This window comes from Macaca fascicularis, chromosome 4 (genome assembly GCF_037993035.2).
Source record: "Macaca fascicularis isolate 582-1 chromosome 4, T2T-MFA8v1.1".
Classification (NCBI taxonomy): domain Eukaryota; kingdom Metazoa; phylum Chordata; class Mammalia; order Primates; family Cercopithecidae; genus Macaca; species Macaca fascicularis.
In genome coordinates this window covers 21,272,011-21,293,929 of record NC_088378.1, presented here as the reverse complement: position 1 = coordinate 21,293,929, position 21,919 = coordinate 21,272,011, and the positions used below count along the sequence as shown (strand labels likewise).

Below are 21,919 nucleotides of genomic sequence, written 5' to 3'. Positions count from 1 at the left end.
AAATGTGTTTTTTGAGAAGTGTCTGTTCATATCTTTTACCGACTTTTTGATGGAGTTGTTTGTCTTTTTCTTGTAAATATGTTTAAGTTCCTTGTACATTTTGGATATTAGCCCTTTGTCAGATGGATAGATTGCAAAAATTTTCTCCCATTCTGTAGGTTGTCTGTTCACTCTGATGATAGTTTCTTTTGCTGTGCAGAAGCTCTTTAGTTTAGTTAGGTCCCATTTGTTTATTTTGGCTTTTGTTGCAATTGCTTTTGGTGTTTTAGTCATGAAGTCTTTGCCCATGCCTATGTCCTGAATGGTATTGCCTAGGTTTTCTTCTAGGGTTTTTATGATTTTGGGTTTTACATTTAAGTGTTTAATCCATCTTGAGTTAAATTTTGTATAAGGTGTAAGGAATGGGCCCAGTTTCAACTTTCTGCATATGGTTAGCCAGTTTTCCCAGCACCATTTACTAAATAGGAGATCCTTTTCTCATTGCTTGTTTTTGTCAGGTTTGTTGAAGATCAGATGGTTGTAGATGTGTGGTGTAATTTCTGAGGTCTCTGTTCTGCTCCATTGGTCTATATATTTGTTTTGGTACCAGTACCATGCTGTTTTGGTTACTGTAGCCTTGTAGTATAGTTTGAAGTCAGGTAGCATGATGCCTCCAGCTTTGTTCTTCTTGCTTAGGATTGTCTTGGCTATATGGGGTCTTCTTTGATTCCATGTGAAATTTAAAATAGCTTTTTCTAATTCTGTGTAGAATGTCAGTGGTAGTTAGATGAGAATAGCATTGAATTTATAAATTACTCTGGGCAGAATGGCCATTTTCACAATATTCATTATTCCTGTCCGTGGGGATGGAATGTTTTTCCATCTGTTTGTGTCCTTTCTTATTTCCTTGACCAATGGTTTGTAGTTTTCCTTGAAGAGGTCCTTCACATCGCTTGTTAACTGTATTCCTAGGTATTTTATTATCTTTGTAGCTATTGTGAATGGGAGTTCATTCATGATTTGGCTCTCTGCTTGCCTATTGTTGGTGTAAAGGAATGCTTGTGATTTTTGCACATTGATTTTTTTATCTTGAGACTTTGCTGAAGTTGCTTATCAGTTCAAGAAGTTTTTGGGCTGAGATGATGAGGTTTTCTAAATACAAAATCATGTCATCTGCAAACAGAGATAACTTGACTTCCTCTCTTCCTATTTGAATACCCTTTATTTCTTCCTCTTGCCTGATTGCCCCAGCCAGAACTTCCAATACTATGTTGAATAGGAGTGGTGAGAGTGGACATCCTTGTTTTCAAAGGGATTTTTTCCAAGTTTTGCTCATTCAATATGATATTGGCTGTAGGTTTGTCATAAATAGCTCTTATTATTTAGAGATATGTTCCATCAGTACCTAGTTTATTGAGAGTTTTTAACATAAAGAGATGTTGATGTCGAATTTTATCAAAGATCTTTTCTGCATCTATTGAGATAATCATGTGATTTTTGTCTTTGGTTCTATTTATGTGATGGATTACATTTACTGATTTGCATATGTCGAACCAGCCTTGCATCCCAGGGATGAAGCCAACTTGTTCGTGGTGGATATGTTTTTTGATGTACTGCTGGATTCAGTTTGCCAGTATTTTATTGAGGATTTTTACATCGATGTTCATCAGGTATATTGGCCTGAAGTTTGTTGTTGTTGTTGTTGTGTCTCTTCCCAGTTTTGGTATCAGGATGATGCTAGCTTCATAAAATGAGTTAGGAAGGAATTCCTCCTTTTGCATTGTTTGGAATAGTTTCAGAAGGAATGGTAGCAGCTCCTCTTTGTATTCCTGGCAGAATTCAGCTGTGAATCCATCTGGTCTTGGGCTTTTTTTGGTTGATAGGCTATTCATTACTGCCTCCATTCCAGAGCTGGCTGCTGGTCTAGTCAGGGATTCAACTTCTTCCTGGTTTAGTCTTGGTGTATGCATCCAGGAATTTATCCATTTCTTCTAGATTTTCTAGTTTATTTGCATAGAGGAGTTTATTGAATTGTCTGGTGGTAGTTTGTATTTCTGTGGGGTCAGTGGTGATATCCCCTTTATCATTTCTTATTGTGTCTACTTGATTCTTCTCTGTCTTCTTTGTTATTAGTCTAGCTAGTGGTCTATTTTGTTATTTGTTTTATTTTTTTTAAAAAATGGCTCCTGGATGCGTTGATTTTTTTGGAGGGCTTTTTGTGTCTCTATCTCCTTCAATTCTTCTCTGATCTTAGTTATTTCTTGTCTTCTGCCAGCTTTTGGAATAGTTGGCTCTTGCCTCTCTAGCTCTTTTAATTGTGATGTTAGGGTGGTGATTTTAGATCTTTCTGGCTTTCTAATGTGGGCATTTAGCGCTATAAATTTTCCTCTTAACACTGCTTTAGTTGTGTCCCAGAGATTCTGGTACATTGTCTCTGTTCTCATTTGTTTCAAAGAACGTATTTCTGCCTTAGTTTCATTAGTTTCATTATTTACCCAGGAGCCATTCAGGAGCAGGTTGTTCAATTTCCATGAAATTGTGTGGTTTTGAGTGAGTTTCTTAATCCTGGGTTCCAGTTTGATTGCACTGTGGTCTGAGAGACTGTTTGTCATGATTTCAGCTCTTTTGCATTTGCTGAGGAGTGTTTTACTTCCAATTATGTGGTCGATTTTAGAATAAGTACCATGTGGCATGAGAAGAATGTAGATTCTGTTGATTTGGGCTAGAACGTTCTGTAGACATATACTAGGTCCACTTGATCCAGAGCTAAGTTCAAGTCCTGAATATCCTTGTTAATTTTCTGTCTTGTTGATCTGTCTAATACTGGCAGTAGGGTGTTAAAGTTTCCCACTATTATTGTGTGGGAGTCTAAGTCTCTTTGTAGGTCTCTAAGAACTTGTTTTATGAGTCTGGGTGCTCTTTTACTGGGTGCGTATATATTCAGAATACTTAGCTCTTCTTGTTGAATTGTTCCCTTCACCATTATATGATGCCCTTCTTTGTCTTTTTTGATCTTTGTTGGTTTAAAGTCTGTTTTGTCAGAGACTAGGATTGCAACCCCTGCTTTTTTTTTTTTTTTTTTTTTCCTTTCCATTTGCTTGGTAAATTTTCCTCAATCCCTTTATTTTGAGCCTGTGTGTGTCTTTGCATGTAAGATGGATCTCCTGAATACAACACACCAATGGGTCTTGACTCCTTATCCAATTTGCAAATCTGTATCTTTTAATTGGGGCATTTAATCCATTTACATTTAAGGTAGGTATTGTTATGTGAGTTTGATCCTGTCACCATGATGCTATTTTGTTATTTTGCGTGCTAGTTGGTGCAGTTTCTTTGTAGTGTCATTGATCTTTATACTTTGGTGTGTTTTTGCAATGGCTGGTAATGGTTTTTCCTTTCTATATTTAGTGATTATTTCAGGAGCTCTTGCAGGGCAGGCCTGGTAGTAACAAAATCCCTCAGCATTTGTTTGTCTGGAAAGGATTTTATTTCTCCTTCACTTATGAAGCTTAGTTTGGCTGGATATGAAATTCTGGGTTGAAAATTCTTTTCTTTAGAATGTTGAATATTTGCCTCCAGTCTCTTCTGGCTTGTAGGGTTTATGTTGAGAGGCCCACTGTTAGTCTGATGGGCTTCCCTTTGTAGGTGACCTGGCCTTTCTCTCTGACTGCCCTTAATAAATTTTACTTGATTTCAACCTTGGAGAATCTGATGATTATGTGTCTTAGGGTTGATCTTCTCATGGAGTATCTTAATGGTGTTCTCTGTGTTTGCCAAATTTGCATGTTGGCCTGTCTTGCTAGGTTGTGGAAGTTCTCCTGGATAATATCCCGAAGTGTGTTTTCCAGTTTGTTTCCATTTTCTCCATCTCCTTCTGGTACTCCAAGCTACCATAGGTTCAGTTTTTATGAAGTCTCATATTTCTTGTAGGCTTTTTTCATTCTTTTTTCTCTCTTCTTGTCAGCATGTCTTATTTCAATAAGGTGGTCTTCAAAGTCTGGTATCTTTTCTTCCACTTGGTCAATTCAGCTGTTGACACTTGTGTATGCTTCATGAAGTTCTTGTGCTGTGTTTTTCAGCTCCATCAGGCCGTTTATGTTCCTCTCTAAACTGGTTATTCTAGTTAGCAATTCCTCCAACTTTTTATCAAGGTTCTTAGCTTCTTCACGTTAGGTTAGAACATGCTCCTTTAGCTCATCATAGTTTTACAGTTTTTTACTACCCATTTTCTGAAGCCTACTTCTGTCAGTTCATTCACCTGATCCTCCGCCCAGTTCTGCACCCTTGATGGAGACATTGTGATCATTTGGAGGAGAAGAGGCACTCTGGCCTTTTCGGTTTTCAGCATTTTTTTCATTGATTCTTTCTCATCTTTTTGAGTTTGTCTAGTTGTGGTCTTTGAGGCTGCTGACCCTTAAATGGGTTTTTTGTGGGGGCTCTTGTTGTTGTTGTTGATGCAGTTGTTGTCACTTTCTGCTTGTTTGTTTTTCTTTCAATAGTCAGATCCCTCTTCTGTAGGGCTGCTGCAGTTTTCTGGGGTTCACTTTAGGCCTTATTCATCTGATTTGCTCTCACGCCTGGATATGTAACTCAAGGAGGCCGGAGAGCAGCAAAAATGGGTGTCTGCTCCTTCTTCTGGGACCTCTGACCTTAAGGGGTCCCATCCTGATGCCAGTAGGATCACTCCTGTGTAGAGTGTCCTGACAATCCCTGCTGGAGGGTCTCACCCAGTTGTGTGGCACCAGGAGCAGGACCCGTTTAATGAAGCACTTTGTCCCCTGGTGGAGAGGGTGTGTTTTGCTGTGGGGAAGCCCACTTGTCTGGGCTTCCCAGATTCCTCAGAACTACCAGGAGGAGAGGCTAAGTCTGCTGGTCCTCAGAGACTGCAGCCACCCCTACCCCTAAGGGCTCAGGCCCAGGGAGATCTGGATTCTGTCCCTGAGCCTCTGACTGGAGTTATTAGAGATCCTGCAGGGAAGCCCCACCCACTGAGGAAGGATGGGTCAGTGTTAGACCTGAGGAGGCTCTGGCTGCTGACTACCACAGATGGTGTGTTAGGCTGTGACAAGTCTTGGGACCAAGCTGACCAGCCTCGCTGACTCCAGCAGGGGAAAAGCACAGCCTGGAGCTATAGAAATGGATGCTGCATTTCCCCCATGCTGCATTACTACCCATCTTCTGAAGCCTACTTCTGTCAGATCATCCATCTGATCCTCCCAGGGAGATTAGCGTGTTAGGCAGCTGGGAGTCCCAGTGCTGGCTGCTGCCCCTCCCCCAAGGAGCTCAAAGGGCTTAGACAGCAGGCAGCAGAAGCCCGTGCTGGTCATCCCTCCCCCAGGGAGTTCAGTAGGCTTAAGCAGATTCCAGCTGAGAGGCCATAAGAATCTGCATATTCTAGGGTTGGAACGCTAGGCCCTGGTGGCGTGGGTTTGCGAGTGGGATCTTCCAATCCATGGGTTGCACAGTTCTGTGGAAAAAGCACAGTTTCCCTGGCTGGGTAGCATGCTAACTCCCTGCTCCCCTTGGCTGGAGGGAGGGGGTTCCAGCCAAGAACCGTGTGGTTCTCAGGTGGGCTCACTGCTCTTCCTTCGCTCTGTGGGTCACACCAGCCTTCTAGTCAATTTTGATGAGCGAATCTAGATACCTTGGTTGCCAGTGAAGGATTCACACACTTATTATGGTTTTTTTCAACAGGAACCTCTGAACACAGTTGCTTCTAGTCGGCCATCTTGGCCCTGCCTCTCTGAATATTTCTTTAATGTTATTTATCTTTCCTCTTAATATATTCTACAGGAAGATTTCAATGCAGAAGATTAATACTTCAAACATATCAAATCAATATTTTCTTTTTTCCCCCCAAAGCTGGAGTCCCAGGTAAACCAGGCATTCCCAAATTACTGGAAGGGAGTAAAAATTCAATACAGTGGGAGAAAGCTGAAGATAATGGATGTAGAATTATATACTATATCCTTGAGATAAGGTATGTGTATTTGCAAAGTACTTGTAAATGACAAAGAACTAAGAAGATAAAGTAATAAAAAGTAACACTATTTGTGCAAATGTATTTACATATAAACACAAAGATCTTAAGTTTAAGGACTCACATGCATCATTATGTTCTTTGCTCAATTCCTAGAGGCTGGTCTTGGCATGCTAATTATAAAACAGATCACATCATTCTCAGAAATCTCTAACTGCTCATTGACACTTTATGGAAATTGTTTGATCATAGGCTCATGCAACCAATATTTACTTAATATCAGTTTTGTTTAAAAAGCTTAGCTGATGTTTAATGTTAAATGATGATGGTGTGTAAATTCCTGAGGATAATTTGCTTTAGCAAGGTGAATACTCTCTAGTGAGAATCGGTGATGAAGTAGGTATTTTTCATACTGTAAAATTAGGTCAGGTTCTGAAATTGTCTGAAGCATAGAGGTCACACAGGATTCTCAATTCATTGTGAAGATTACAGTTTGCAGTGTGTTCCCAGGGACTGAAAACACACCATCGATGAAAACCAGCCACTGATGAACAGCCTCAGACCTGGCCAGTATGGGGAGCGCGTGAACCATAACTGGCTCAGAAGGACTGATTTCATGCCAACTTGAGGGGAGAATTCCAAATTCCAAAGACACTCCTCTCACAGGACTATGAAACCATCTTTTAAGAAGTTCCAAGGACAAAAGTCACTTCCATAATTATAGTCCTGGCAACTTGATCTTTGATCTATTTTTGCTTCATCTGTCTCTGGCATTCCCATAACCTTAAAAAATGTTCCTGTTCATACTAGAGAATTCCCTTGGCCCTTATTTCTAATTGAAACCTCCTTGAAGTTACTGCTTTTCATGCAGAGTGTTACTGCTTTTCATGTTACTGCTTTTCATGCAGAGTGAAATACATTCTAACCTGCAGAACTGTCTTGGTGGTTTGTGACTGTAATGATGTTCATCAGTCAGGTCACACATCAGGTTTTTGCTAGGACCTCTTTAGTGTGTTACCCTGAGTAACACCTTAAGTGCTACTAAAATGACTCCATCTAAATACTTTGCATACTCCTTGCTCCAGGTCTCCACTGTCAGGACATGGACTATAAGATGACTGAATCATTGTTGTAACTTCAGTATCTCAAAATAAGTCCTTCAGTCAGGACACTAGTTAGACCCTGTGTACTCGCTGACAGGGTAGTGGAAATGCAAAGTGCATGAACTTGGGAGTTGAACAAGCCTTATTAGTTTCCAAGGTTGCCACAATAAAGGACCACCAACTGGGTGGCTTGAAACAGTAGAGAGCTCTAGAGGTTAGAAGTCTGAAACCAAGGTATCAGCAGGACTGCTTGTTCTGATGGTTCTAGGGCAGAATCCATCTTTGCCTCTTAGCTTCTGGCATTTGCTGGCAGTCCTTGGTATTCCTTGGCTTGTAGATGCATCATTGTCATCATCACCTCCTGCATCACAAGGTTTTCTATGTGTCCAGATTTCCCTCTTCTTATGCAAGTGCCAGTCATTGGATTAGGGTCCATCCTAAACTACTATGACCTCATCTTAACTCGATTACATTTGTCAAGATCTTATTTCCAAATAAGGTCACTTTAAAATATTCTGAATGGGCATGAATTTTGGGAGGACATGACTCAATCCAGTACACAAACCATGTTTAAATCCTTGTTCTTTTCCTTTTTTGAACGTAAGTTTCCTCATCTGTAAAATGGAGATGATAATATCTATCTCACCTCTTTAGGCTATTGTGGACTCAGTGAATGAAAACAACATTATGTAAAGCCCCAGTACAGTATGTTGTAAATAGAAGGTGCTCAACCAACATCAGAATTCTTCCTTCTTTTCTCAATGGCCATTGTGTAGAGCCACTTCACAAATTCTCAAGGGCCTCTTTCTTTTGGATCAGAGTTGTTTGGTTAAACAATGAAATGGCCAGTGCTAAAGGTGAGACTTCACAAAATGTGTAAAAACACTCTGTCCTAATGCTTTGCTCAGGATGGTCCTTAAAGAGACCCTCAGCTCCTGGGAACAGCTGTGACCAACTCTGCTGCCCTGCTGCTCCCGATGTTCTTACCCTTTCCCTGCCTCTTATGAGGGCCAGCTCTCACTCTCTGTCGGTCTTCAGAAGGATGAGTCAATTAGCAGGAACAGAACCAGATTCTCCCACATACCCCTAAGCTTACTGCGGATTGGCACCAAGCCCTAAAACTATTGCGGTCTGAAAAGTTTCAGACCTGAAATGTTCTTCATTGTTAGAGAAGACATAAATGGAAGACCTTGAGCTTGCCTTTGATGATTCTGTGAAAAGTCATTCCAGTTACGTCTTTTGAACCCAGCCCTTGTGCTCTTTCCATGTTTCAAATGAAAAACAATTGGATTGACTTTGAGGTGGAATGTAGGTCAATACAAAAAGAAGCAACAAGCCTCAGAATCTCAGATATAATGATAACTTTGGTAGCTGAACTGTCACACTTTTCCTTATCAATTTTGTATTCTGTATTTTATTGAACTATGGCATAAGTAAACTACAAATAATGTAAAAGACTGGAGATTAAGAAAATGGAAACTTCCCAGTTAAAAATCATGTACTAATTTTCTTATAGGTTTGGAATTCTAGAGAAAGTTTCCCCTTACTATTAGTAGGAAAAGGGTACTCAGCTCTCTCTTGACCACGGATTACTCACAGCTTTCTTGGTGGGCTGAGTTAATTGGCTCCATGCCTCACTAGGATCACGGTAAAACCATGCTGTTAGCATCTGTGTTGCCAGATTATGGGAGAGGAATGAGGTCAAGGGTAAACCGTGCCAAAGAACACTCTCAGGAGTTCAGTCACTAAGAAGATCTATGAACAACTAGAAATAACAGGTATACTGTCATGTATATTTTCTGTATTTATTATTTTTTGCAGAAAGAGCACTTCAAATTTACAGAACCAGAATTTAAGGTGGAAGATGACATTTAATGGATCCTGCAGTAGCATTTGCACATGGAAGTCCAAAAACCTGAAAGGAATATTTCAGTTCAGAGTAGTAGCGGCAAATAATCTAGGGTTTGGTGAATATAGTGGAATCAGTGAGAATACTATATTAGTTGGAGGTATGTTACCATGTCTGTCTACACACTAGCTTATTACCTAAAGGTTCAGTAATAAATATCAGTACATTCTTAACATTAGCAATAGATAACGGTGGCTATATATATATATCTTATTATCCAAACTATTAAACGATTCCATTCATGTGATGTGATCTTCCTAAAACATCATTATCATCATATCATTTTTCTCCCCAATAATAATCAGCCACCCTCTTAATTCCTACCACATCAATTCCATGCTCCTAATTAGGCTTCCAAGGCTGTTCACAATCTGTTCTATCCAGCCTTATTATTCTATTCACATACCAGCCTTATGACCACTCTCACATTATACATAACAGGCCTAAGACCTTTGTTTCTTCCCCAATATCTACCTCTTCCACTGTGTATTTTATTTTAGTTTATGATATATTGTCTTTCTTATCACATAGGCAGGAAATCTCACTGCCATATGTGATTCTTCCCTCTACTCAGTCATCAGGTCCTGTTGATTTTACCATCTTGATTTCTCTCTGATGAGTTCTCATCTTCCTCTTTCTACCTTGGCTTTCCTAATTTAAGGTATCATTTCTTGCCTGTGTCCTTGGCTTATGCATACTGCTGACAGTTAATCTAGTTGAAGCACAAGCTGGATTACTTAACCCCTCTCTGAAATACCCACAATGGCTCTCCATTCACTGCTTTCAGAATCAGCTACAAACTTCTTCGTGGCATGTAAGGTCTTCCGTAATTTATCCTACAATTGTGGTTTATCTTTTCCAATATTTATGTTTGTGCTGTAGCCACATCAGACCAGTAACAAGTTTTTATGTCACTTGGTCTTTGGCCCTGTGTTTGCCTCAGCCTATAATACAGGTCCACACCACCGACCCTGTGCCCCTTAGCTGTGATTTCCTATTCTTTATTTTCTGCCAGTTGAAATTCTTCTCATCCTTCAAGACTTAACTTAAATGAACTCATCATAATGCTTACCTGATGCTCCTTAGTCAAATGAATTACTGCATTTTATACACTCACATGCTACATGAAACTTATATTATTCTTATTTATATTATAGTTAGTTATCTAGTTAGTTGTGTACAAAAGTTTGCTACCCAGCTCAGCAAACTTTCTGAAAAGAAGCAAATAGTAAATATGTTAGACTTTGCAGGCTACATATGATCTCTGTAGCATGTTCTTCTTTTCGTCTTTTTCTCTTCTTCTCTTTTTCCTTCTCCTTCTTCTTAAAAATAACACTTTAAAAATGTAAAACTTATTCATAGCTAATAGGGGGTACAAAATCAGGCTATAGCCAGATTTGGTCCTCAGGCCATAGTTTGCCAGACTCTGGCCTACATGTTTGTTTCCTCTACACAACTGAAACTACCTAAGAGAAATTACCATGTTTGTTCCTCAGTTTAATATCCATGAAATTGAATATGTATGAAGATATTATACAAAATAAGAGTGTCAACTATTTAGTATACAAAGACCGAGATTTCTTGGTCCTAAATTTATTAAAAAGATATACATGTTTCCTCAGTCATTTTAAAGTACAAGACTGAGTGGGTATATTCCAGTGGTTTGTTGGTAAACTAGCTCTCTGCAAAAAAAGCAAAAACACCTCGATTTTGATTTCACACGGCATAAACACTCTCCGTATGGATGCTTTCAAGCTACCAACTGTCTAGCAAACAACTGGCTTGCAAAAATCCAGTAGTAGCTAGCTCTGCTATATTACTCTGTGTGCTTAGGTAGAGCTGGGGCTACTTAGCTTTTATCTATGAATTAATTTTTTTTTCTGATTTATATTATTAGATGATTTTTGGATACCAGAAACAAGTTTCATACTTAGTATTATAGTTGGAATATTTCTGGTTATTACAATCCCACTGACCTTTGGTAAGTATAATAGAATTTAAAAAATAGGCAACAAATTGTTTATTTAATCATATCGGATTGATTTATCTCTTAGTTGATCTAATCTCCCACATGAAATATTGTCTGATTAAGTTAATAAAATTTACATTGTTACCTTCTACTATACATTTATAACCACTAACTTCTGTGAGTTGTTTTCTGATCTAGGCATAACTATTTTGTGGAAAATAAATATGTACATTTCATGTTATACTTTAGATAAAACTACTTGCAAGGGCACCAACTTTTAGCTTTCTTTAAAACAGTATTTGTTTCTGATTGGCTGCATACAAATGTTTTGTGGCTTATAGTTTAAAATCAATAAAAGAAAAATAACCCTGGGTACAGAAAAAAAGTATAGAATTAATGGGAGGCCAGTGACAATCTTTGGTTGGGATAGTTTTGGTTTCTAAGCAGACAGGCTGGTTTGGAATGAGTACGGCCACTGTTGCAGAAGATCCATTTCTGGCTTGTGGGATCCACTCTTGCTTTCAGACATCTGATCTGCTTATTTCAAATCCCTGCTAATTTATAAATGACCAGGAAAGCAGAAAAATTAGATTAGGTAGATAGAAAGCTATTTTTTTCTAAGAAGGTGTACTTTAATGATGATAAAATGCAGTGAAAACCTTAAAAGGAATGGTCAAGTATTGATTGAACTTTTAGAGTTACCATAGTGATCATACATTCTTGTTTATTTCTGTTTCAGCACAAATAATAATAGCACTTTCTCTCAGTCTCCAAACTGTTTGAGTTTGGCTTATAAGATATATGGACCCCTATCTATTGCTAATATTGAGAGTCCCCAACACAGTGAATCATTGAAAGAAGGGCATGATTCTTACCAGAAAAGAACACTCAAACACATATTAAGAAAGTTGTAGCTTATTTTGTTCACAAACAGGAGTAAGTTACAAGGGAAAGTTGACGGAAAAGTCACAAACATAAAGTTGAACTCTCAGGATAAAGAAAGCCAACACTTTACTGTGTTCTAAATCTTTATTCTTTCTGCAAAGTGATTGGAATCACAATCTATATGAGAGCACTTTGAAGCTTGATTTCAGATTTTTTTTCAAAGATTCCACCCAGACAATATGTGAAACTCCTTCAGCAAACTTGGAAAGCTAAAAATTTCAGCTGACCCTGCCAGGATTTTAACCTGTGGTTCCAGAGAGTCTAAGCATTGCACAGCTGATGTTTGTGCCACTAAGCCAGCCCCTCCAGAATTACGCATATGACTGCAGTATATTTGGCAGTTGGCATATAGGCTTGACTGCTTGTCTGCTTTCCTACTGGGAAGGAGAATTACATGAAGAATCCTTCAGCTGACCTTTGCTTACTTTCTTGTACATCACCATTGTTTAAACCCATAACTCTAGTGGATGAACATGAGATAATTTCAGACAACCTATTGTGCTTCCAAGACATCCTATGGATATCTGACTTTCTCAGGACTTAAAAGGTCTTTATTCTGTTTGAAATTCATGAGTTTTTGAGTCTAGCTAAGCTAATTCGGTTCTTTGCTTTTAGCAGCAGTGCATGTGGTTTTACTAGTAAGAGCGTGTGCGTGCATGAGAAAAGGTTGACTCATTAAAATAACAAAAAAGTCACAATTATTTTAAAATTTGTATTGTGCTGAGGGCACTCATCAGTTATAAACATAAAATTAAGACAGGTTTTTAAAATGAGTGTTGACAGCCTTTGCTTCTGAGCGGTCGTATCTAATGTCTAACATTAGCCTTCTGCTGGGAGTAGAGGAAAATATAAACCTGTAAAATACAACTGCTGACGTCAGGAGCTTGCCATTTAATGAGGGAGGTAAGACATGCCTGTGTGGAAAGATAAATAGCAAGATATGTGTTAAATAATAACGAAAGACAATAATAGAAGAAATAAACAAGACAGTGCATAGGATAAGCACTCACAGAGAGGCATAATTAGTCTTTCAAGTTCAGATATGGAAGATTAGTAGAGGTTGCTGAGGTTTCAGAAGGCATCATTGAGGATGTGGGCTTACATTGGGCCTTTAAAAGTGAAGCCTAAAAAAGAGGTGGTAAGAACATTTCAAGTTTGAAAAATTAATTTAGCAAAAGGTACTTGTGATCTGTCACCGTGTAACCCCTCAAATTGAATTTCATGTGAGTAAAACTCTAACTTCTTGAATATAGAAACTACTGTGAAATTAAGTTCAAATTTTAATGATCATCTCTCAAAGCATGCTTGCTGTTTTCAACTTCTGAGTCAACAGTTCAGTAAAGATGGACAATCTTATTCACATAATTGTATTTTAATATTTAAAAAATTCTTTTATTATAAAACTAATACTCCTTATTATATAAAGAAGACAATACAAATTACTCATGATTCTACAAGTAGGGCAGACCACTGCTAACATTTGGTAAGCTTCGTTCCAATACTTTTTCTACATATTTGAGTATGTGTGTATGAACAACAATGATAAACACTCTTGTACTCTGCAAAAAAAAAAAAAAAAAAATTGCCATTATACTGAAAGCATTTTCTTTTCTACTGAGGAGTATAACCTGGATGTGACTGAACTCAAAAATGAATTTGTTTCACTAATAATTATGTTTGTTTTGGTTTACTTTGACTCTAGTTTATGGGTGATTTTGACAAATAAGTTTTAATATTAAGATACTTTAATTTGTTTATAACAACAGTAAGAAATACATTAAATTTTAAGAAGTGAGATTAAAAATGGTGTAGTATGATTTGTGTGCTTTTATATGGCTTTTTACCTGGATTTAATTAGTTTTTTACAAGCTATTTTAAAATCAAATTATGAAAACTCCTATAACTATTCTACTGATAGTGTTCTTACATAAAAACACTTAAAATGCATTGTTAGCATTTCCTAAAGGGAAAAAGAAGCAACATTTTATTTTGTAAATTATGTCATTTTTTTCCTTTATAGTCTGGCATAGAAGACTAAAGAATCAAAAAAGTGCCAAGGAGGGGCTGACAGTGCTTTTAAACGAAGACAAAGAGTTGGCTGAGCTGCGCGGTCTGGCAGCCGGAGTAGGCCTGGCTAATGCCTGCTATGCAATACAGTACGTAGCGTGGGCCATCATTATGGAGCACCTAGGCAAAGGGTGGGCAACAGCAGTGAGAGTACCTATGAATTCTGCATTGCCCAGGACAGTAATGGTTTATACCCATTTTTCTGGCAGAATTATTGAAAACTTCCTCTTCCACTCTCAAATGTGGATGGCAAATTATGCGGTTATAAGAAAAATACACAAAAATACACTATTTTCCAGTGTTTTATCATGTAGCTCAAAAACAAATGAAAGAAAGAGAAAAATATTACATTGAAGAGAATAGATGGTAACGTGGTTGGTTGACCTGGAGGCAGTGTTTGAGAGGAGAGTTTTGAGAGCCTTGTATATGTGGTCAGCCTTAAGTATCTTACTCCATTTCAGAAGTTGTATAATGATTGCCCACAAAACCTTCTTAAAACAGATGAGTTTTGAACTTTTGTTGTCATCATAATTAAGGAAAATATTCAAGTGTCTTAAGCAAAGCTTCATGATATTAGGATCTATGCAAAAAGGAATTAAATTATCATAGGCCTTGCTTTCAGAAATTTATAATGCAAGGTGTAAAAGCAAAGGATTTGAAGTAGACACAAAGGGGATCTAAATCAGCTGTTTAGAGGTGACTTTCCTTTGAGCGAATACTGCACATATCTGCTACTCAAGATTCCCTATTATAAATGGAAAGCATTTTTAACATAGCAGCATTTTTCCCCCTTGTAGTATTCCAAGTGATAAACTTGGCTTTCTAAAAGTTAACCTTATGGTGATGGGGTTGATCTTTTTGGTCATAGTAAATTTTGTTTTACATAAGATGTCACATGTTTGAAATAGCTAAAGGAAAAGCTGATAAACCCAGATGCATTTATTACTAATTTGCAGTAGCTTTTTACACAAATTGGCAATCTGAAGAAGTTAATACCTAGTAACTTTGACACAACAAGTTACAATAAAAGTCTTGAGGCAATACATACACATATACGTTTTTATCAAAATTAAGTTGCCTAGAAGTGGACCATCATGCTCTGTCTGGGTAAAAGGTGGTAGAATAGTAGTAAAGTAATTAGGAACACAAAGTTCCACATCACCATGTCACATAAAACACACAATGCTGCAAAGCCATAAGATATTTCTTTCTCTCTCAAACACAAATACGAATACCAACACAAACTTGTACACCCTATATATGTGGAGGGTGGGGAGACAAAAATGTTGCTATTTTACAGTACTCTTCCAACCCAAGAGGAGATTGAAAATCTTCCTGCCTTCCCTCGGGAAAAACTGACTCTGCGGCTCTTGCTGGGAAGTGGAGCCTTTGGAGAAGTGTATGAAGGAACAGCAGTGGACATCTTAGGAGCTGGAAGTGGAGAAATCAAAGTAGCAGTGAAGGTAATGTGAATCTTCGAACTCCTTGACACATTATATCACCATATCTACAAGGATTGACGTGGATATAATTATAATAAAAGTTGAGTGCTCTTTGTTGAAAAGAGGACAGCTTGAATGTCGAAGCGTATCCATAGCTATAGAAATCACATTTTTAAAAAACATTTCCTACATAGGAACATTGTTTGTAATCAACAATCTCCAGGATTTGCATTACATCTAAGGCTACTAATTAGCTAAGACCTATCAGACAATCATTTTTCTTCAAACATGTCATAAGAGAACTGGAGTTGTAAAACACATTCTTAAGGTACTAGACCAAGGGTCAGCAAACCTTTTCTTTACTGGGCAGATAGTAAATATTTTAGGCTTGCTGGCCATACAGACTCTGCCATTGTATTGTCATAGACAATATGTAAATAAATGAGTGTGGCTGTGGACCAATAAAACTTTATTTATGAACACTGAAATTTGAATTTTATATTATTTTCGTATGTCATGAAATAGTAGTATTCTTTTGACTTTTTCAACCATTTAAAAATGGAAAAGCCATTTTCAGATCATAGGCTATACAAAAAGAGGTGACAGGCTGGATTTGGCCCACGGGCTATAGTTTGTCAGTCTCTGACTACATGATTATTTATCATGGTACATTTAATATATTTTTAAGGAAGCACTGGATATACTCATATTTTTGTAAAACTTTCTTTTGATAAAGGGAGGATGAATCTTTATGTATTTGAGCAATGTCCTGATCTCTGCTTATTAGATATTTATTGCTTTGAGAGTTAGCTATACAACTAGAAAAGGGCAAAATTCTCTCTGCTTCCAATGATGTCATTTAAAAGTTCTTTAACTTACTCGCACCTTGACTGTTTTAAACAAATGTTTATTTCTGTCATGTAACAAAATGACTGCTGGCTTCAGGATAGTGTGTCAGGTCAGAGCCAGTATCTCTGAAATTTTCTTGGCTGTTGTTCATGCTTGCTGCCTCATTGTTCCAAGATGGCTGACAAAGAAGCAAGCATCACATCTTCATTCGGACCAGGGAAAGGAGGAAAGATGGTGCCAGATGTACATGTTCAGGAAGGCAAACGTCTTCTTCAAAGTTCCCTCCCCGCCTTAGCAGTTTTTCTCTTATATACCATTGACCATCACCGAGTTATGTGACCACCCCAATTTCCAAGGGAGGCTGGAGAATTTCAGAACACAATTTTCATGATTAGCTTTGATCAATTGCTTGGGACTGGGAACTTTGCCTTCAAGAAATAGATTGAAAGCAAGGAGATAAAGAAAACATACTAAGAAGAAAATTTTGAAAATTAAGAAATTAGCCTAAATAACAAAACTTGGTCTCTTAAAATTCTACCTTTTGGAGGAACATTGTATAAACATTACTAGACCTTTTATTTTGCGTATTCTATTAGCAATAACAGGAGGTAACATTTGAAGGGTTTATAGAATACATGCACATGCCTTATCTATGATCTGTTTCCAGCTTTCAGGGTAGATATTACAAAACAAACAACAATCTCCATTAACCCGCTGAGCTCACAGAAATGTCTGCTATACTGATTCCTGACTTGTTTTTATGTTGTACAGACTTTGAAGAAGGGTTCCACTGACCAGGAGAAGATTGAATTCCTGAAGGAGGCACATCTGATGAGGTAACTCTGAAATAATTTTCTCTTGGTATGGGTAAGAAGTTTTAAGTCTGCTTGACTTGTTTTTAACATCCAAAATGACCTGACGTAACAGATCATGCCTAAAACAACGTGGTTGAAATGTTTCCATGAAACCACATCTGCAGAGCAAGTAGTCTATAGAAGCCAATCTTCAGAGCCTGGGCACAGGCACTCCTCAGGCAAAAGGTTCTCCTTTCTTTTATATTCAGTAAGGAGCATGTTTTGCAAGTGAATTCTGAAGCTATTTGACTTTTGACACACTTGTATTCATCTAAATATGGGATAATGGTCAAGTATACCCAGTAAGAGAGAGTTCTCTCAAATGCTGTAATGTCAGTGAAAATATCTTTGTCTTCGTAAACTTGTCTCCAAGTTTGAGTCTGTGGTCATAAAAACTGCTCAAGCACATCCTAATGGGAAAACTTGAGGCAATGGTTGATTGAGTCTCAAGCTGTGGGTTCCAATTATTAGGTTGGGACTTGCTTGGTTTGATGTCTTGAGAAAACTGTGTAGCCAAACCTGCATTTCTGGGTTGTTTTCCTGAAAGGGAGAGTATATATTTCATACCTGTAATGACCCAAAACACAGTGTTTTAAAATATCTTTTCAAGGAGGCTACTAGTCAAAATTACTTTCTTTTCCAAAATATGCTTAATACAAATGTTATTCCTTCTAAAAACCAACCTATGTTATCCATACTCATGGCCACTAGGGGTTGCCATATTACCTCCTTAAGGTAAGCACAAAGACCAGTAGTTGGAAAAGGAAGCGTTAGAGCGTTAGACACACTAAGTCAGGGTTTTGAAGGAAATTATTGATAAAGAATTGCTGTACTCCATAAAGACCCTTGGCTAGGACTCCTGCCTCTGTCATGTCATCCAGCCTGTGTCTTTCCACCTTTCAGCAAATTTAATCATCCCAACATTCTGAAACAGCTTGGAGTTTGTCTGCTGAATGAACCCCAGTATATTATCCTGGAACTGATGGAAGGAGGAGACCTTCTTACTTATTTGCGTAAAGCCCGGATGGCAACGGTAGGCAGTAGGGATCTGTAATATTGGTTTCGTAATGCAAATGGCCTATAATTCCCTATTAATTTTCTTTAGATTTAATAGGCTGCAGTGGTAAAACCTTAGAAGACTTATATGGAAAGAATTATTCTATTTACTTCATGTTAGATTTTGACAATCAGAACCGTGGGCTAACATTCTGGCATTTTCTGGTCATATGAGCCCAAGCCTGTTTTTAGTATTTAATGGGAGAACATGACCCTCATTGCCAGAATCATGTTTTTCTGGAGCACAGGGATCGTGTGGAGTTGGAAAGGCATATCTCTGTACTTAATCTATATGCCTGCCTGTCCCAAATTATATTTCCAGTCTTAATGTCTTTACTGAGTACCAGACTTGTATGTCCCTCTCTAGTTGACATATCTATTTGGATTTTAGTAGGCATCTCAAACATATTTTGCCCCAAACAGAGCTCTTGATTTCGTACATCCTCTCCTACTCCACCCATCTAGTTCCTTGCTTTCTCTTTCCCTACATACATGCTAACAAGCTCTGCCTGCAAAACACAGCTGCAGTCATTCTTCTCTTGTATCCCCAGTGCCTGGAGCAGTGCATAGCACATTATGAACCCTGGAAATACTGTGGAATGGCGGACAGGACTGGGGGTGACTACCTGCAGGAACCTACTTTATACCTTAGATGAGAACACGTGAGATAAGACAAGTCACCAAAGTTTAAATGTGGTGGATTAAAAACTTTTTTTATATCAAAATAAACATCATATGGCTAAAAAATTAAAATATGTGACAAAGCATATAGTGAAAAACAGGAGCCCTGTGCACTGCCTCATTCCTACCTCTCAGGCCTGCACATATCTTCTGGTATTTACCGCCAAGTTCCTAAATAGTCTGCTCATACTGACACATGTTGATTTTTCAATTTGGGGTAAGTTGACTGCCCAGTATGGAAGAGGAGGATTTAACTCTCTTAGACTTCTTCATAATATACCTGTCCATCCCCCACCACGCTACACACAGGAAAACTTTGCTTGCCTCATCCTCTGACAGTTATCACAATTTGCAGATAAATCATCCTTCTGGTTTTGCATTATTAGAACTATTTAGTTATTATTATTATTTTTGGAGCTGAATTATCCAAATGTTGTTATTGAAAGTATTTTTCCTGAGGCTAGTTTAATAAATATCTCTTGTTTTCATTTTAGTTTTTATATACGTAAACTCCCCAACTGAATGGTAACACTTTTCTCAATATGTTTAACAATATCAGATAATCTGGTACTTAATTTTTTCTTGGACACTTCCTTCCTGGAAGCCGTGTAGATGCTTGTGCTCTAGGCTAGCTACACAGCTGCTGTTGTAGGGGTTTCCTTCATATTAGACCTGGGAATCTTCCTCAACTCTTGTCCATGTGGGGCTTTTTCCTTGTATCTCATGACTTTTTGTTTGTTTTAGAAAAGAGAAAGTATGAGAAAGTATGCATGTGCAGCAAAAATCTGCTTTTTTTTTTTTTTAATTTTTGACAAAATGCCCTTTATTCTTCCCTTATACTTGATTGATAATTTGGTTGGACTTTTAGGTTGAAAACTCTTTATCTAACAGATAAAGCCACTACGTCTTTCTTTCCTCACTTCTACAATTGCCAGGAAGAATTCTTATGCCACTCTGATTCCTGAACTTATTATCAGTGGTCTGCTTTTGCCTCCTCCGCTTCAAAAATTTGAGGAGAATTTTACCTGTGGTACTCTTTACCCACAGCAGAGTAACAGTTGCTTCGCTCATCATTCCCTTCAGTTTCAGGAATTTTTTTCATTGTCTCTTTGATAATGAAGAGAATTCCTTATTCCCTCTATTTCTTTGTTCTAGAAATCCTGTTATAATGGACTGCTTTGTTTCATCTTCTCATTCTATTAGCTGCTGTCTCCTATTTTCTAGCTTTTGTCATTTTGCTTTCCATTGTGATAGACTTCCTCAACTTTGTCCCCTAATCTTTTTGTAGGATTAAAATTTTTTGTTAACATATTTTAATTTTTCACATACTTATTCTTGTGTTTTGACGGCTTTTTAAAATAATATTCTGGTTTTCTTCATAGATGCAAAATTTTACTCATCTTTTTTAGGGTATTAATTATACTTTTCAAAAAATGTTAATTTGCTTCCTGCATTGTCTTGGCTTCCTTGTCCCTCTTTGTTTTGGAATCTGATTCAATGTGAGAATCTTTCTCAGATGTCTAGTATTCTTGGCTGGTTTCATATTTAATCATGAGGCCTAACAAAATGATGGGAACCTATATGTCCAAGGAAGCTTCCTTTTGGTGTTAGGTGGGACCCTGCTCTTCCACTGGGGATCCTCCAATGTCAGTAACTGAATCTCTTCCCTGACATATGCCAGTTTAACCAGGGAGGAAATTGCTCGTTTCTCCTCTGGACAGTAAATGCCTGATGCATCAACTCAGAGCATTTAGAGGGGGCTGGAGGTCTCAAGGCTCAGTATGTGGACTCTTATTTAATTTTAATTCTCTCCATTTCAGTACAGTGCCTCAGTGTGACTGGTAGTATCTCCGAACTTGGAGTTGTTCTGGTTCAGGTTTCTGTTGTTTTTATTTGTTTGTTTTCTATAGACAGAAGCCTTCATCTGTGGTAGAAGAATCTATGATTTAGTTAGGCCTTAAATAACTTAAACGTTCTTTTTGCTTTCAGTCCTTCTCCTTGTCCTGGGGACTTTATGACCTTCCATGATGAAAAACAGCTTAATTCTTGCCTTTTCTTTCTGTAGGCAGTCAGCTTTCATCCTCTTGGCTCTGCTAAATTACCACTCCTCCATCTGCTTTCCCTCTTCCAGAATGCTTTGTCTGCCATGTCAGTTCTCATGACAGTTGCTTTGCCCTTGTGAAATTATGAAGTGTTCACTCTACTGCCATGTCAGTAAGGTTTGGGGAGAGAGTGGAACTAAAAATGCACACATTCAATCCCTCATCTTAAACAATACATTTTATTTGTAGATTGTCTTGTTTTGTGGTGGGGCTAAGTGTATGAAAAGTGAAGAGAGGATGAAAAAGGGATAGACTGAAAAAAACGTGGATCTACTTTTTCCAAATCATTTTGATTCACCCAGGATCCTAATGCTTATAAAGATTGGTTCTCACATGCACTTCAGTTGTTCCGCAGCCTTTCCTGGTGGCTGCCAAAAACAGCTTGCAGGGCTTTGTCTCCTTCGCTACAACCACAGAGACATTGTTAGGTGCTGAAGGCAGAATGAAGGCCTGAGGCCTATGGGAACCATCACAAATGCTACTGCCTCTCATGCTGAGTTCTTTTGAGGCCAGCGTCTCCCCACGTGGAGTGCTCAGAGGCACCATAGCAGAAGAACCAGCAGAAGCCTTTCTCTCTCTCTCCCTGCATTCAAGGATTGTTTTGTTGGGTTGGATGCCTAAGAATTGACTGCAACTAGGCCCAGAAAGCTTAGTCTAGTCCTTTGCTTTGAGGACTCAGCTTCTTTATCTACAAAATGAAATTTTGAATCAAAAACTTCCTAAGGTTCCTTTTAACTTTTTTTTTTTTTTTTTTTTTGGCAGAGTCTTGCTCTGTGGCCGAGGTTGAAGTGCAATGGCATGATCTCGGCTCACTGCAACCTCTGCCTCCCAGGTTCAAGTAATTCTCCTACCTTAGCCTCCTGAGTAGCTGGGACTACAGACACATGTCACCATGCCCAGCTAATTTTTGTATATTTTTTGTAGTAGAGACAAGGTTTCACCATGTTGGCCAGGCTCATCTCAAACTCCTGACCTCAAGTAAT

The 21,919-nt window shown here is 38.1% G+C and overlaps 1 protein-coding gene across 4 annotated transcripts in view; it reads left to right on the top strand.

Moving 5' to 3' along the window:
- ROS1 (ROS proto-oncogene 1, receptor tyrosine kinase) overlaps nucleotides 1-21,919 on the top strand; it is a 142,082-nt gene that overhangs the window by 94,068 nt on the left and 26,095 nt on the right. For all 4 annotated transcript variants that reach the window (XM_045391634.3, XM_065543247.2, XM_015448589.4 and 1 more), the window contains 7 exons: nucleotides 5,842-5,959; nucleotides 8,884-9,071; nucleotides 10,869-10,952; nucleotides 13,906-14,041; nucleotides 15,253-15,415; nucleotides 17,015-17,079; nucleotides 18,001-18,130. In XM_045391634.3, the coding sequence (XP_045247569.2) occupies nucleotides 5,842-5,959; nucleotides 8,884-9,071; nucleotides 10,869-10,952; nucleotides 13,906-14,041; nucleotides 15,253-15,415; nucleotides 17,015-17,079; nucleotides 18,001-18,130 (884 nt within the window). The remainder of the gene's footprint in view (nucleotides 1-5,841; nucleotides 5,960-8,883; nucleotides 9,072-10,868; nucleotides 10,953-13,905; nucleotides 14,042-15,252; nucleotides 15,416-17,014; nucleotides 17,080-18,000; nucleotides 18,131-21,919) is intronic.